This window comes from Schistocerca serialis, chromosome 4 (assembly GCF_023864345.2).
Source record: "Schistocerca serialis cubense isolate TAMUIC-IGC-003099 chromosome 4, iqSchSeri2.2, whole genome shotgun sequence".
Lineage (NCBI taxonomy): Eukaryota > Metazoa > Arthropoda > Insecta > Orthoptera > Acrididae > Schistocerca > Schistocerca serialis.
This window is the reverse complement of record NC_064641.1, coordinates 849813696-849828616: the sequence shown is the minus strand read 5'-3', so window position 1 is coordinate 849828616 and position 14921 is coordinate 849813696. Positions and strand designations below refer to the sequence as shown.

At 42.0% G+C, this 14921-nt stretch overlaps 1 protein-coding gene across 1 annotated transcript in view; it reads left to right on the top strand.

Annotated features, from left to right (window-relative positions):
* The window catches only part of LOC126473481 (solute carrier family 22 member 7-like), a 169123-nt gene that overhangs the window by 37678 nt on the left and 116524 nt on the right, over nt 1–14921 (top strand). Inside the window, exon 2 of the mRNA XM_050100556.1 lies at nt 5263–5522. Within this exon, the coding sequence (XP_049956513.1) occupies nt 5263–5522 (260 nt within the window). The remainder of the gene's footprint in view (nt 1–5262; nt 5523–14921) is intronic.

Here is a 14921-nt window from a genome sequence, read left to right as displayed (position 1 = left end):
TGGCTTGCCGGTGTCCCTCACCAGTGCAGCTAGGTACAGAGACGTAACTTGATGCAGATGTTGCCACCAAACAAAATGGGCAGTCTTTTAGATGTAAGGGTAAGGGGATATCACTTCTGACACTAGATGCACAGGTGCAGGGGCTTTATCCCTTTTCTCTGGCAAAGAACTGTTTTGGTCCCTGGGTGGTCGACCGGCCTGCACAGCTGTGTGCTAACCCACCCTCCTACAGACTTTCCAGCGGGCTGGTTGCCTCCGCCGAACAAAAACTCCTGTGGCCGTCGTGTCTTGAATGTTTGTGTACGCCAGCGTCGACTTTTTAATCTCAGAGAGCACTTGCGATTTATTTATTAGATTTGCATATTGATTAAATGGAAATATATAAAACTGACTCTACCCTATCGAGTTTGGGCTCGAATGAAACGTCTTGATACGCAGAATACAATGGTGAGGTCGGAATATATAAGAAATGAGGGTCAGGAGAGCACGCCACCTTACAATGATACATTAGAAAAGTTTGTCCTTTGGGAACTACAGTACAAGTGGAACACGTCCTAACTGGCTAGGTGCCACTGCCAGAGAGTGTATGTTAACTGTAGGTGAAGCCCTTCAGCTGTCTTCATCAACACATTGTTCCTCTACCATGATCTGCATTGGCTATAGAGAGCGAGGGCAGACTGTCAGCAGGTCACACCCTTAACTAGTATGGATGGTCTCTTAGATCGGTACAGTTTTTGTCTTGTGATACTTCACACATCCCTGTCAGGTAAAGTGCATTCTTAGGTGTACTTTCCTATTGGATGGCAAGTGACACATGCTAGAAATCTGGCATTGTTGCTGCGATTTGTTTCTTAGTTTTAGGCCTTGAGAGCACTCATAGATGTACCATAGTGTTTGCATGCCATGTTTTTGTCGAACGTTACAGTTTCTCCATGGTGAGAAAAGCTAATCTTCTACATGCGTGTGGTCTAGCGGTTCTGGCGCTGCAGTCCGGAACCGCGGGACTGCTACGGTCGCAGGTTCGAATCCTGCCTCGGGCATGGGTGTGTGTGTTGTCCTTAGGTTAGTTAGGTTTAAGTAGATCTAAGTTCTAGGGGACTTATGACCTCAGATGTTGAGTCCCATAGTGCTCAGAGCCATTTGAACCATTCATTTCCTTCTACATGCGTTTTCGATGAAAGAGGGATGTGTGTATTCAACAACGCCTCAGTGAATTCTCAGATGAGGAGTTTGATGAAAGTGATAATGACGCTGATTTCTAGTATTTAGTGATCGCGTACTAATTTGGAGAAGGAAACTGAAGGTCATGAAGAAATGATACGTGATGATGACTGAGAAGCGTACTTCTTCGGTGAGAACACAAATATGTTTTCGATGGAGAAAACAGAACTCGCTAACTAATATATGAACAAGGCATCGCAATATTGTATTGCAGCTACCCCGTCTGCAAAAAATTCCGGAAGTCTCGGAGAAAACTTGCTGTTATGGAGATATGAGCCTGAAATACAGAATTTTTTTTTTTTTTTTTTTTTTGAGAAACGAAAAACATCAACCCTTTGTTGTCCTTGTTTGACGTAAAAACGAGATATCCGCGTCAACATTGTGGTGTTCCGGTTTGCTTGAAGAATTATGGAGGTACTGTATGAAACACATGCAGGCTGAAAGCAATTACAATCCAGTTCAGTTCCTCAGAAGAGTACGGAAGGTAATTACTTTATTCTTGATTTTTAAAATAAAAATTTGGCATAATTTCAGCCTTGGTAGTATTATGTAGTGGAATAATCGCCCTAAGGTTGAAATGATATTAGTAAACTCAAAATGATTCCAAATATAATTTGTCATAATTGAAATGCGTTTTTCCGTACAGTTATGTTGCGAATGTGTAATACTATCTCCCTGAAGATAATTGGTGGGTGAATAGAGAGGTAACGATGTGTTGTTATTTTAGTAATACATAAAATTAAAATAAGGCGCCAATTTTGATGTGTTCTAGTATTCAGAGTGTTTTAAATTCTGCTTTGTTTAAAAAACGCAAATTTTCATAAAATTTGTTTCCAAGAAGTATAACAAACGACAGAATTATATTCACCAAAACAGAGGTTTTATACATAAAAAATAAAAAGGCAGTGTGAGAGATCCCTCCATACTAACGGTGGTCTTGTCAGCATTCACAGTAGCTATGGGTTAAAATGAACACACAACAGCTGAACCAATGATTTTACGTGGCATGTAGGACACAATAAATTATGCGTGAATGATTCAAGAAAGTATTTTAAGCAAAGTTCGAGATAGTTATTAAGCTGGCTCGGCGAATTACACATATGGCCATAAACAATACATGTATGATCGCCTGTAGCTTCTATGGGATTTGCGGATGGCAAATAGAATATGGCTCCGTTGAACCTCTGTAATAAATACAACACAATACACAAGACGCTAAATATCCTACTGAGGAGCAGAAGTAATAGTTACGGTTATCTGTCAAGACCAACACACTAGTAATTCTATTACTTAGAGCTTGCGTCTCTCCAAGGGAGCAAACATTTTCATCACCTTGAAGCTGGATGTTTAAAGTATTGCGAGATGGTGTTTATTCGAGGATGTACCATTCAAACTTTAGATAACATATACGATGTATTCCATGTAAAGTTCAGTTACTAAGTAGGGTGACTACAATGAATTTCACGTGAAGTTCAGTTACTAAGTAGGGTGAGCAGTTTGTTACGCTACCAAAAATTGTTAGTTCAGTTATCCAGGACACAACCGACATTGATAACAGTCACTGTCCAGTAATGAAGTTGAATGTTAGATTGTTTAGACGAGAATATTACACTTCTCTCTTATTACAGTTCCTGTTAAAGACAATTACACTCCTATGGTTCATTTAAGTGGGCCCATCATATATATCGCTGAGCCCAACACCGTAGTTATTGATCACATCACGGCTCAATAAAAAAGTGTATTAATGTAGATTACAGATTTCACCTGAAAATAATGACTTATTACAATTTCTGAGTTTCGCAGTTAGATGTGCGCGTATTGTTGCGTACTGAATGCACATGACTGTGGGGTGAACCAACACTGAGGGTGCACTCGAACGTAGACATTACTCGAGTACTTTTAAACTATCGGCTGGCAATTCTGAGTGACGTCCCAGTACTTACAGACTGCCGTAAGAGAAAACCGTTATTTTGAAAACAATGTTGTTCTTTCTGTCTTCAGTCCACATACTAGTTTGATGCAGCCCTCCGTGGTACTCTATCCTGTGCAAGCCTCTTCAAAATCCTTCTCAATCTTCTTACTGTATTCATCTCCTGGTCTCCCTCTACGATCTTTACCCCCACGCTTTCCTCCAGCACTAAATTGGTGATTCCTTGATGTCTCAGGATGTCCCCTACAAAACGACACTGTTTTTCTTCTATCTGTGAATCTCCTCGGTTACATATGTGAGTGCCATATTGCCAATTAAGGTACATTTCATGAAATCATTAATTAGTGCATTAACTAATCAATGCTGTAGGTCATATTGTAGTGCGAAATTAAGGCAACAAAACTATGCAGTGTGGTCAGAAACAGTGTGAAAAACCTGTAAGCGTGTTGCAGGGTAGGCTGTGCTGAGAAAGAAATAAAACATTCTCTGTGGTGTGCCAAGTCAATTAGCACTGAAGTTAGCCAATCAGGCTGCTGCGCACGCAAATTAAAGTGGCCGACCAGACACAACTAGCGTCAACTGTTCTCAAGTCATAGACGACAGAACAGGAGAATTCTCAGCCTTTGGCTCGGATTCGATCCTCATTATCATCAAATGTGCAATTCTTGTATCGCTCCCTTATTCGGTTACAAGAAACCAAACGAAGGACATGTTTTGCAACACCGTTTAATGCAGGCCACATGAATTAGTTGGCGCAACGGCCTGGTTGGCTAACTTCAATGCTAATCAACTCGGAAACCGGGAACGTATCGAATTCTTATCTTGACAATTGTTACTCAGCACCACCCACCCTGCTAGATTCTTACAAGCTTTGCGCATTGTTCCTGATCAATCCGTATAGCTGGCGTCCGGAATCTAACAATAGTTATTACAACATCTGCTCTGTAAAATAGTACTTGCTATGAGCTTTCAAGTTAATTTCTATGGAGATAATAAATTGTACATAATTTAAAGTATTTACTGGAAATTGAGAATGCTAATCTTTCAGGTGGTTTAGGTCACCTTTCTCAAATATAATTACTCGCTCGTAGGATTTGGCATGTAACGAACTGTAATACTGACTGGAATTAACTGTAACTTTTAATTAACAATGTCCTAATGAAACCCAATTACAAAATTGTAATCAGAACACTTTAAATGAGGATCTGAATAATTAACGTAAGTGAAATTAAGGCTAAATAGAAGGTTTTAATATATTATTGCATGTCAACGGATAAATAAATTGAAAATTACATGAAAATAAAAAAGTTAGGTTTTTAGGGGGCTAGAACAACGTAACAGATGGAGAGGATCCATCTGGTACGTCACGACGATATTGCATTTCCAAAGGCACGGGCACTGTGGCAAATACAGCTGTTATGAAATACATGAAATGTACTCACAGTTGTGAATATGGACAACCATCCGGTGTATAATGGAGTGGCTCGAAAGCAGATTTTTCGGTTATTGTGAACGGTCCCTTTATTATTAGGCTATCCAAACACGCTTCACGGTCAGACTAAAGCTTCCATATGTCGTCAGCCAAGTGTCTACAACTGCCACTTTTACGTCCATTACGTATATTCCCATACAGAATAGGCATTTTAACTGAAAGTCGTTTGCTTGGTGTCAGTGTACAAATACGGAACTGCAGTACCCGTGACCATCGGAAGTAAGACGCAATATTCCTTCTGACTTGAATGCATATGAGCAAACGTTTTCACTTGCCACGCAACAATGGGCAGATTGTACAATTCATGCTCCATAGCAATTGCTTTGGTTTGACATTCTCTAGATGCGTATAGCTTAATGTATAATACTTTTCATATCATTGCAGAGTATTCAACAAGATCACTACGTAACTCACATATTTCAGTCTCTTATAATTCATTCATATCTTTATCATAAATGCGTGTTAATTCATATATTTTGTCACATTTATACCTGATTACAGACGATTTTAGGCAGAATAAACTTAAGTTGTGTCTATGTTATACCCACCGTCGATTATTGAACAAATAGGTGAATTGGCCAGTGATTTGTGCAATGAATAATACCTTCTTCGGTTACAGACTGTCAACCAGACCAATGAATACCATCAGGATCGAGAGGTTGTACCAGCTTTCGAGGACATCATGGACGTCATTGGTTCTAGAGGAAAGTTCCAGAAGAGATTAAACACTGTTTTCATTTGCTATGGCACAATCGTCAATGTGCTGAGCTCGCAAATGTACAATTTCGTTATGCAAACTCCTGATCACTGGTGTCACGTCCCTGGGAGAGAGTTCACCAACTTAACTCTTGATGAGTGGAAGAGCGCCACTATCCCCAAGTAAGATATATATTTAGATATAGTCCATGTGATTTTTATTTAACAGCGGCTGAGAAAACGCAATCTCTTAAATCAATAACAGATATATATCAGTAGGAATGTAATAGTGACTTCCAATCTGATTTGACCTTTGCCTGTCATGGAGAGACAAATGCATGACGTCATCATATCCTGGCCCCCTCCTAAGCAACGCCTCTCCTAAGCCATGCCCCATTCTCCTACCCACACCCTCTCCACCTCCCTTACTAAGCTATGCTCCCGTCCAGTAGTGTTAGCAATTGCATAATGTATGCATGGCGTCGCACATATCTGCACCATTGCTAATGTTAGTCCATTTGCTGTACTCTGAGGCCCTAAAATGGTGAAACATAGTTACATAAAGAATTTGAAAAGGTATTATTGGCTTAATTTGATATATTTTCTGATTTCGATAACGCTGTTGCGAGTAGTTTGTGCATTAAAATTTGTCTATTGAACATGCGTAATTTTCTAGTGACCTTTATCTCGTAATTTGAAGTTTTGCAGAAAAAAGACATGAAGTTACAGCTAGTTCCACAGCAAAATCAATAACTTATTTTTGTTCAGCTATATTTGAAAGTATTTGTAAGCGGAACTTAAAACATTTTTGCTCACTTACCATGTACTACAATTTTGAGTTCTTAAACCTCTCTATTCTAAGTAAAAGGAGCTGAATTTTGATGATGCGATATGGGGGCTGCATCTGTAATTCCAAATAATGTTCAAGGAATGGTGGGTACAAGAAACGAAGTCTCATCACCTGAAATTTGTAAAAGTTTTTCGGGAACAGTTCACCTTGGCCTTACCAAACACCATTTTGGGAGGGGTGGATGGGCGGTAATGATAATAAAGTACGTTGTGCACAAGAAAAATACACCTGACGTTATGGACTGGCTAATATAGCTTTTAAATCCTTTAGATTTTAGCTGTACTGGGTATTATGTTCCACTGCGACCACAAAAACAAAATTTCATCGCCTAACGTGTTAGAAGTTTTCTGTTGTGAAGACGATAGTGCGTAAAGTTCTACATTGGAAAAACTGGAACTGTCGTTGTTTTCTGGCGAATATGAGTTCTTATTCCCATTTTGTTGGTTTTTCCTGTGGAGCCTAGAAAGCTGAAACATTATTATTTACTATTAGCAGTTTCGAGAGAAAGCAGCATGTGTTATTGCAAATAATGCTCAAGAAACAGTGGATACAATAAACGAACTATCTTCAACTGACGTTTTTAGAAATTTTTCGGTAATGGTTCCCTTCACCAAACACCGTTTTCGGATAACGATTGCAGGCTTTCAAATAACTACGCACCCTCCGACTCAACGTTGAAATCTTTAAAGTTTCGGCTGGTTTCGTTGTCTAGGGCTGGGATACGTAGTTGCCGCATTACAGGACAAATACTGCCGAGTCTACAGTATACGATAAGAATGCACACATGAATCGAATGGTCAAAGGTTTCTATCACTCGGCAATTGCGAATTATGAAAGTAACATATAAAGTTATAATTGAAAGATTGCAATTAAATAAAATCTGCAGGTACTATCTTAACGACTTTAACTGATGAGTATGAGAGCAGAAGTACTTTTGAGAATGTGGTATATTTCTGTAAAACACTTATTGGTGTCGATGGCCCAGCAATTAAATAAAATATAAGTTGAATAACAGGGAAACAATAGATTCCTACAGGGCGTAATTAGTTATGAACAACAACACAGCTCGCGAGACATTCACTTCTAAACGCACTCTACGTCTTCACTGTAGAAGCCACGGAATTCTCACAAGTCCACAAGTCGGCACTCCGAAGTTTCTCTATCTGCCGCGACCACGCGCAAACTGCTCCGCTGTCAAAGTCTTTCCGCCGACTGTGCGTCCGTCGCGCTGTACTGTCCGCATCCAGCACTCACTCCCGTGTGTTCTGTCCCGTACTGTCCACAACCGCCCCTTGTCCTCTCCGGAAACTCGCTTCCATCCAGTCTCCCGATTCACGAGCGCTGTGATTGGCTAGCGTCCTCGCGCCATGTCTTCATGCCAACGCACAGTCACAATCATAATGAAACATATACCAAATACTGGATTTACATTTAAATAACTTGAAATTAAATAAATATTCCTATGGCTGGACCATAAACACGCTCTAACACACATTATTAAATACATAAACAATTAAATAAACATATATCAAAAGAAAAGAAGCAAAAGGTAGGCCAAGAGCCTAATGTTTCTGTGCTTTCTAAAACACAGTAAATATTTAATCAATTTCTTCATGAATAGTATATATCGGGTATAAACAAAGACATAGATGAACAAAGATATATATAACCATGCTGCTACTGTTTTTTCGTGTAACTGTGGAGTACTTATGGCCTGACGCGATCGATAATAATCGGCTGCTTTGACCTCCAATAACTCATGTACTATTCAAGTTACATGCCTGTAATTCATACCAATTTAGGTTTACATTAATAGCTTTCTAAAGATATGGCGATCGGCAATATCTGATGAAGCGTTTACATTTTGGAAATTCGTTGCTGGGTGTTACTTGTATAATTCATCGACAGATACTAATCTTTAAACTAATAAAGGTACTGGAAATCTGATTACAGCATCTGTCTACTATTAATTTCTATACGAACTGTGAAATGTCTGCCATTATTTAAAATATTGGGGCGCCAATGTTTCAAGTCTGCTGTAGGTGTAGCGTGGTGGGTAAATAATGAAACACAACTCTTCGAATCCTCACGTCCTTTGGGGCACCAACCTACATTCATGAGGGACACCAATTGGCAGTAATGATTCTGACAGGAAAGCTTAAAGTGATAGTGCGGCTCATGACACAGAAGTGTAACAGAAGAGAACGCACGGTCAGCTCGGACTCTCTGCCGCCATTAAGCTACATCTTGCCAGCTACAAGGCACTGTAGATTACCTGAAAACTCTATCTTGGAAGGTAAAATTAAACAGGCGTACGTACACAGATAATTCTGTCTACAGGCGTTACGTTTCTTATTTTTCGTCATATTCCACACCTCAGCCACCTAAAAATATTACTAACATGACTAGTAGATATCAAAATTAATTAAAAAAAGTAACGCTTAAGAATCTACAACCGATGCAGTTCACGGGTGTCTTTCCCACTGTCTTACACACCAAATATGCGCAACAATGTGACCAAAGCAACGAATTAAAATTTCACAACTACCAAATAAACTGTTCTACCTATGAAATAACGATCGCTAACGAGTCAGAAACAACCGCTTTCTAATGAAAGTGTCACTACTTACTCGTTGCCGTCATTGATTAAATAAAATAAAGTTACGTACAAGTCTGTTTTCTGTTATCTAGTACCTGCTGGACCTGTTTTTTTTTCTTTTTTTTTTTTTTTTTTTCACACTTAAATTTTCTCTAACAAGAACCCCTTTAGTGCGAACTCACAGGTTAAATCTTTGGTAAGACTAATTTGAAAGTCTTGAGTTAATAATCATGACGTGACAAAGAGTGGCAGCTAATGACTCACCATGTACATCCGGAGGATCACATAAAATTACTGTCCAGAAGTTGCAGAGATCAACCTTCTATGGGATGTGTGTATTACACTTCACAAAAAGGACTTCGTCGACATTCAAGAAATTGTCAGAACAAACCATTAACTTGCACCATGAACACAGAATGGAAAATGGCGTTCCACGGAGATCACGAAGGTTCACATCATCAATATCGAACCGGACTGCTTGGGAGTTACAAACCATGGACGACGTTCAGAAAGGTATCCACTTTTAAGGAATGCATACAGAATCATACTGGTGTAACGGGGTGATGAGAACTGATGGAATGTGATGGTATGTAATCGAATGCGAAACTGTCTGCCTTATAGCTTATGTGAAACTGGCTAAACTTTAATGCATAGTTAGACATAGTGCGATAATATATATGGTTCAGGCAAGGAAAAAAAAACATCCAAAGGCTGAATTTGTCATGTTGTTCCAGGTGGTGTGATCTGCAATGTCACGCACTTTTCAGGAGTGATAGTATGCCTTAAAGAAGTATGATTCTTATACGGAGACCAAGAATCAAGCGGAAGCAAGTTATTTTGATCAGCTATGGCCCAGAAGTAGTACTCATACAGTAGATGTATTTTCCTTAAGCCCATTTTCCCACTCTTGCTTGCTGTGACGTAAATATTCACTACTGCCCTTCCAAGATCACCCACACGAGGAGGAATCGTATGTGCCAGAGCACCTCAAATTCTCGAAGCACAGTAAATAACTTTCCAGCCAATTTATCATCTACATTAACAGACACAAAAATTGTATACAAAATGCGTCAAGGCCTTGATGTTCGGATGTTCGTTGATAATAATACAACTCCCTTGGTGCCTCTAATTTCCAGGGTTCCTTTCAAATGCATTTCCTATTCAAACCCAGATTTGTCGAAACTGAGAAAAAATTCATTACTGAATGATGGGATAAGTTTCTTTATCTGATCTATTAAATTCTGGGCCGATTCCACATCGTCAATTTGATTCTTTGTTTGAAATTCCGTCGTATTACGTCTTCCAGTTCCGCAGCACAATTTGAAGTTACGCAGCGAACCACTGCTTCCCTTAAAATCACTGTAATATAAGTCCCCCCCGAAATTTGGTGTGGATAACCTAGTATGTTACCGTCAGGCATATTTTGTAAATTTCGTCGAGCATCCTTGAAACGCTCAAACATCTGTTTTAGTTTTTGTAATAAGTGCGCCCTGTCCTCTTTTGAATACCCGTTGTTTTTCTTACACACTACCCGGTTCTACTGCTGCAATCTTACTCGAAATCTATTCATAATTGTTTTTTTTACTATGCTGTGGATGATTTTTGAAATAGATAAATATGTTTTAGTAGCCGGCACTCGTTGGACAACGATTGTCCTTTATTGCGTTTCACTATAGACGGGATTTGTGGCTCTCTGTCCAAGGGATGATTAACTACATCGCTCGATACCTGTTTCAGTATCACTTTCACTTGTTAAGCATGTATATAAAGATTGTATCTGTTCTTTCGGATGGCCGTGCGGTTAAAGGCGCTGCAGTCTGGAACCGCAAGACCGCTACAGTCGCAGGTTCGAATCCTGCCTCGGGCATGGATGTTTGTGATGTCCTTAGGTTAGTTAGGTTTAACTAGTTCTAAGTTCTAGGGGACTAATGACCTCAGCAGTTGAGTCCCATAGTGCTCAGAGCCATTTGAACCATTTTTTTGTTCTTTCGGACACGTCCGAAACAACAGATACCATCTTCATATAGTTAAGGCTAACCGGCCATTGACCTTCTTCTTCTGTGCTGGATGCACATGCATTGCCCGAACTCTTACGGGACTCGGTAAGATTGTCTGCCGCGAGTAATGAGTGTAGTGGGCAGGTGCACTACGAATGTAGTGTGTGGACATTGAGTTGGGAATGTGGGTCTCACGGGGAGCATGGAGGGATTAATCCCTGCAGTCGCACTATTCTCCGTGCCCTCGGTGGCTCAGATGGACACGGCGTCTGCCATGTAAGCAGAAGATCCAGGGTTCGAGTCCCGGTCGAGGCACACATTTTCAACTGTCCCCGTTCATGTATATCAACGCCTGTTTACAGGTTAACGTCTTTATTTAATTATCATTTCATGTTAAGCATGTACCTTCATCACTGTACTCCTCATGTACATTGTCCACACAGGCGAGCCTGTACGACACCACACAAATCGCTGACTCATTCCGCAGAAGCGCTAATTTTCATATGCCTCTTCCTGCTCAGGCTGTGAAATTCGTTGTGTTCCTCTCTGACGAAATGTCGATAACTTCTGTTGTAGATACAATGGAATATTTGCGTTGTGTGTCGTCCCCATTGCTCTGTTCTGTATTAACGCCACTAGGACAGTAGCACGATTGTGATTTACTCGTCAACTAAGCAGTTCAAATACGCCCCGTAACCTCATGCTGTGCTCACCAGTGATCCTTCCAGTCCCACCACCTGTGCTATTAGACGGCTACATTTTGGTTGCGTGGAAGACGCTGTATGAGGTACAAAATGCTGTAAAAACATTATTGGCTTTTTGTGACCTAGCATTCAGAGGGTTTCTTGTAAGAATTGTAATTGAAAGTGGAGATGAAAAATTCTAGTTTAACACTCAAATAACTTACGTGTTTACTGCCAGGTGACGTCGTCGACCACCGCCCATATTTCGATAGGAGCACACCCTGCCATTCTCAAGGCACAACTGCAAGGAGGAAGCAATGTGCAAGGGAATTTTATACCTCGGTTCACAGAGGAGAAACAAGGAAGATACTATACGCAGAACAAGTAACAGCAGAGTCAACACACAGCCAAAGATAACCAACATCAGAAATATCGATAGTGACTATAAATCAACAAGTCAGGTTGCACTAATTCTGTCCCTCTGCTTTTTGATGAGAGAGAGCCGGATTCCAAACAGCATTTAAACAAACTCCACCATCTCTGTTTATAAGGTTGCTTGATAGTTTGATTTCAACAGCTTCCTTAATAACACTATCCCAATAGCTGGACGTTCAAGCCAGAATCTCCGTGTTGTTGTATTTCATAGGATGACTGGTGTCAAGGCAATGTTCTGCAATAGCGGATTTGCTCGGGTGTTGTGAGCGCGTGTGACGCTTATGTTCAATACACCGGTCTTGCACGGTCCTGATTGTCTGACCAATATATGACATGCTACAACTGCAAGGAATACGATAAACACCAGCCTTACACAAACCAAGATCATCTTTTACGGACGCCAACTGGGCCTTAATCTAAGAAGGTGGTTGAAAAACACATTTCACATCATATTTCCGCAAAATGGGGCCAATCCTGTTTGAAATGCTTCCCGCTTAATGCAAAAAGGCCGTAGACTTAGGTGCCACTTCGTTGCTATCGTCACTCACCCGTTGCATAGAAGGCTGATAGCGCAACGCACGTTTGATGTGCCTCTCACTATAACCATTCTGACGAAACGTGACTTCGAGATGTGATAGTTCAGCTGCCAAACTTTTAGGGTCTGAGATAACTTGGGCCCTGTGAACCAATGTACGACGCACTCCTTCACACTGAGCTGGGTGGTGACAAATATCAGCTCGCAGATACAAGTCAGTGTGAGCATGCTTCCTATAAACAGAACGTCCCAACGTACCATCAGTCTTCCTTCTGAGCAACATATCAAGGAAGGAATGGCATCCATTCTTTTCCACCTCCATAGTGAACTGAATATTCGGGTGGATTGAATTCAGGTGTTCCAAAACCGGTTTAAATTCTCCCTAGCCCGCAGCTCGTGGTCGTGCGGTAGCGTTCTCGCTTCCTGCGCCCGGGTTCCCGGGTTCGATTCCCGGCGGGGTCAGGGATTTTCTCTGCCTCGTGATGGCTGGGTGTTGTGTGATGTCCTTAGGTTAATTAGGTTTAAGTAGTTCTAAGTTCCAGGGGACTGATGACCACATATGTTAAGTCCCATAGTGCTCAGAGCCATTCGAACCATTTTTTTGAAATTCTCACTACCATGAGGCCAAACAACAAAAGTATCGTCTACATATCTGAAAAACACGCAGGTTTCAAGGTCGCTGACTCCAATGTACGTTCCTCAAAGTCCTCCATAAACAAAGTGACCACAATAGGTTTAACACTGTCCAATTAAAACTATAGTTCCAAGGTCTAAGAGTCCCCAATTGCATTCGTTAATCAATGTTCAAGGGTGCTCACCTAGTCATGGCACTGGCCAGTGTGACGCACTTTGTGTGATGGTTGATGGCAGCAATGTGTATGTGGATTGTGTGGACCTGACGTAGCTAACAGGAAAAGCATTGAAGCGGAAAATGGCATAGCGGTCGTTGCCAGGGCCCTCAGGCAGAACAGCTCTTGGCAGGCTGCTTTGACATATGGTTGCAGGTGGTCCTCGTGGAGGTGAGCGTTGTGCACCATACAACTGGGCGCCAGGATTCCCGGTAACAAGTGGCTGATAGGGCGACAAGCACACGGCGTCTGCAGGATGATGGCAAGTTGAAAGTGCAGCTACAAGGGCGGCACAAAGGGCTACAGTATATGAGTCGCATGGCTACAGGTTACAGTGGGCAGGTGCGGCCATCGTAAGGCCAGCACCATTTTGTCGACAGGTTGGTCATGGAATGAGGCTAGTGGAGTATGTGACTAAGTGGCAGTAAGCAACATGATCTGCAGCAGGGGCAGATACAGCAGATGAGACACTTTGCTACAGGTTGCTGCAGCCTGGTGTAGCAATGACAAAGGTGGCCTGATGATGGTGATGGGTCAGCTACAGAATAAGGTTGGTGGCGTGAAATGGGGCACATGAGTAAGTGGCATCAAGCAGCATGGTCCACAGCAAAGACAACTATAGCAGATGGGCTGCATGGATTCAGATTTCAGAGGGCTGGTGCTACCATGGCGAGCGAAGTGCGGTGGTGGCGATGGAGGGGGCATGGTATGATGTTGGTAGCGTCAAATGGGCACATGTGTGATTGGCTTGAGACAGCATGGTCTACGGCACAGACAGCTAGAGCAGATGGGCCACATGGGTGAAGGTCGCCCTGGTGAGGAGGCCACGATGCTGGCGGCACTGTGGCTGGCAGCTAAGCCATGCACTGATGAGCAGCTTGCCACGGTGGGACTGGCATGGCAAGCAGGCAGGCAGTTGTTGAGGGGTGCTGGTGGCTGACCTGCAGCCATGGGGCATTCCTCTGGCCAGCAGCATGCCGTAACAATGAGTCACAGTGCGCTGATGTGCTCTGCCCTCCATGGGAGGCACTGGCAAGCAGCTCACTTCCACGATGACAGCAGGTGACGTGATCAGCTCACACACAGCAGTGTGGCTGCAAGTTAGACTCTGCCCCAGGCATACTGGAATGCGCTAACGAGGTGCATCTCAGGCCACACAGGAAGACATGAACACTAAACGCCTGGCTTGCACAGAGTAACAGCAACAACTATTAAACTGGCCACAAAGTTTTGAATTTGAACCAAAACTTCATGGTTATCCTCCATACTGAACAATGGGTTAGATTCTGATTCTGCCACCAGATGTGCAGGATGCAGAACACGAGCATCAGAAGGCAGGTGGGGAAATAAGAGATATAAATGAAGAATACTTGATCTGTAGTCTTGGTTCTCAGAATATGGGAAAGGCTTCCCTTGGGGAACAGATAAAGGTTGATTACCAGTCTAGGTGTCTGGACAAAGAGATGAACTAAGTAGGTTGTGGGACAGGTGTTGGTTTAGTTTTGTGAGAGTGGTGGCTGGTACTGGTGAGCAGGTCCATGTGTGGACGGCAGGAGTTGTCCGTTCGTGCTGAAGTCTGTATCACAAGAGAGAGTGGCAGCTGTGCTTTTCCCATCGAGACTCTCCAGCAACCAC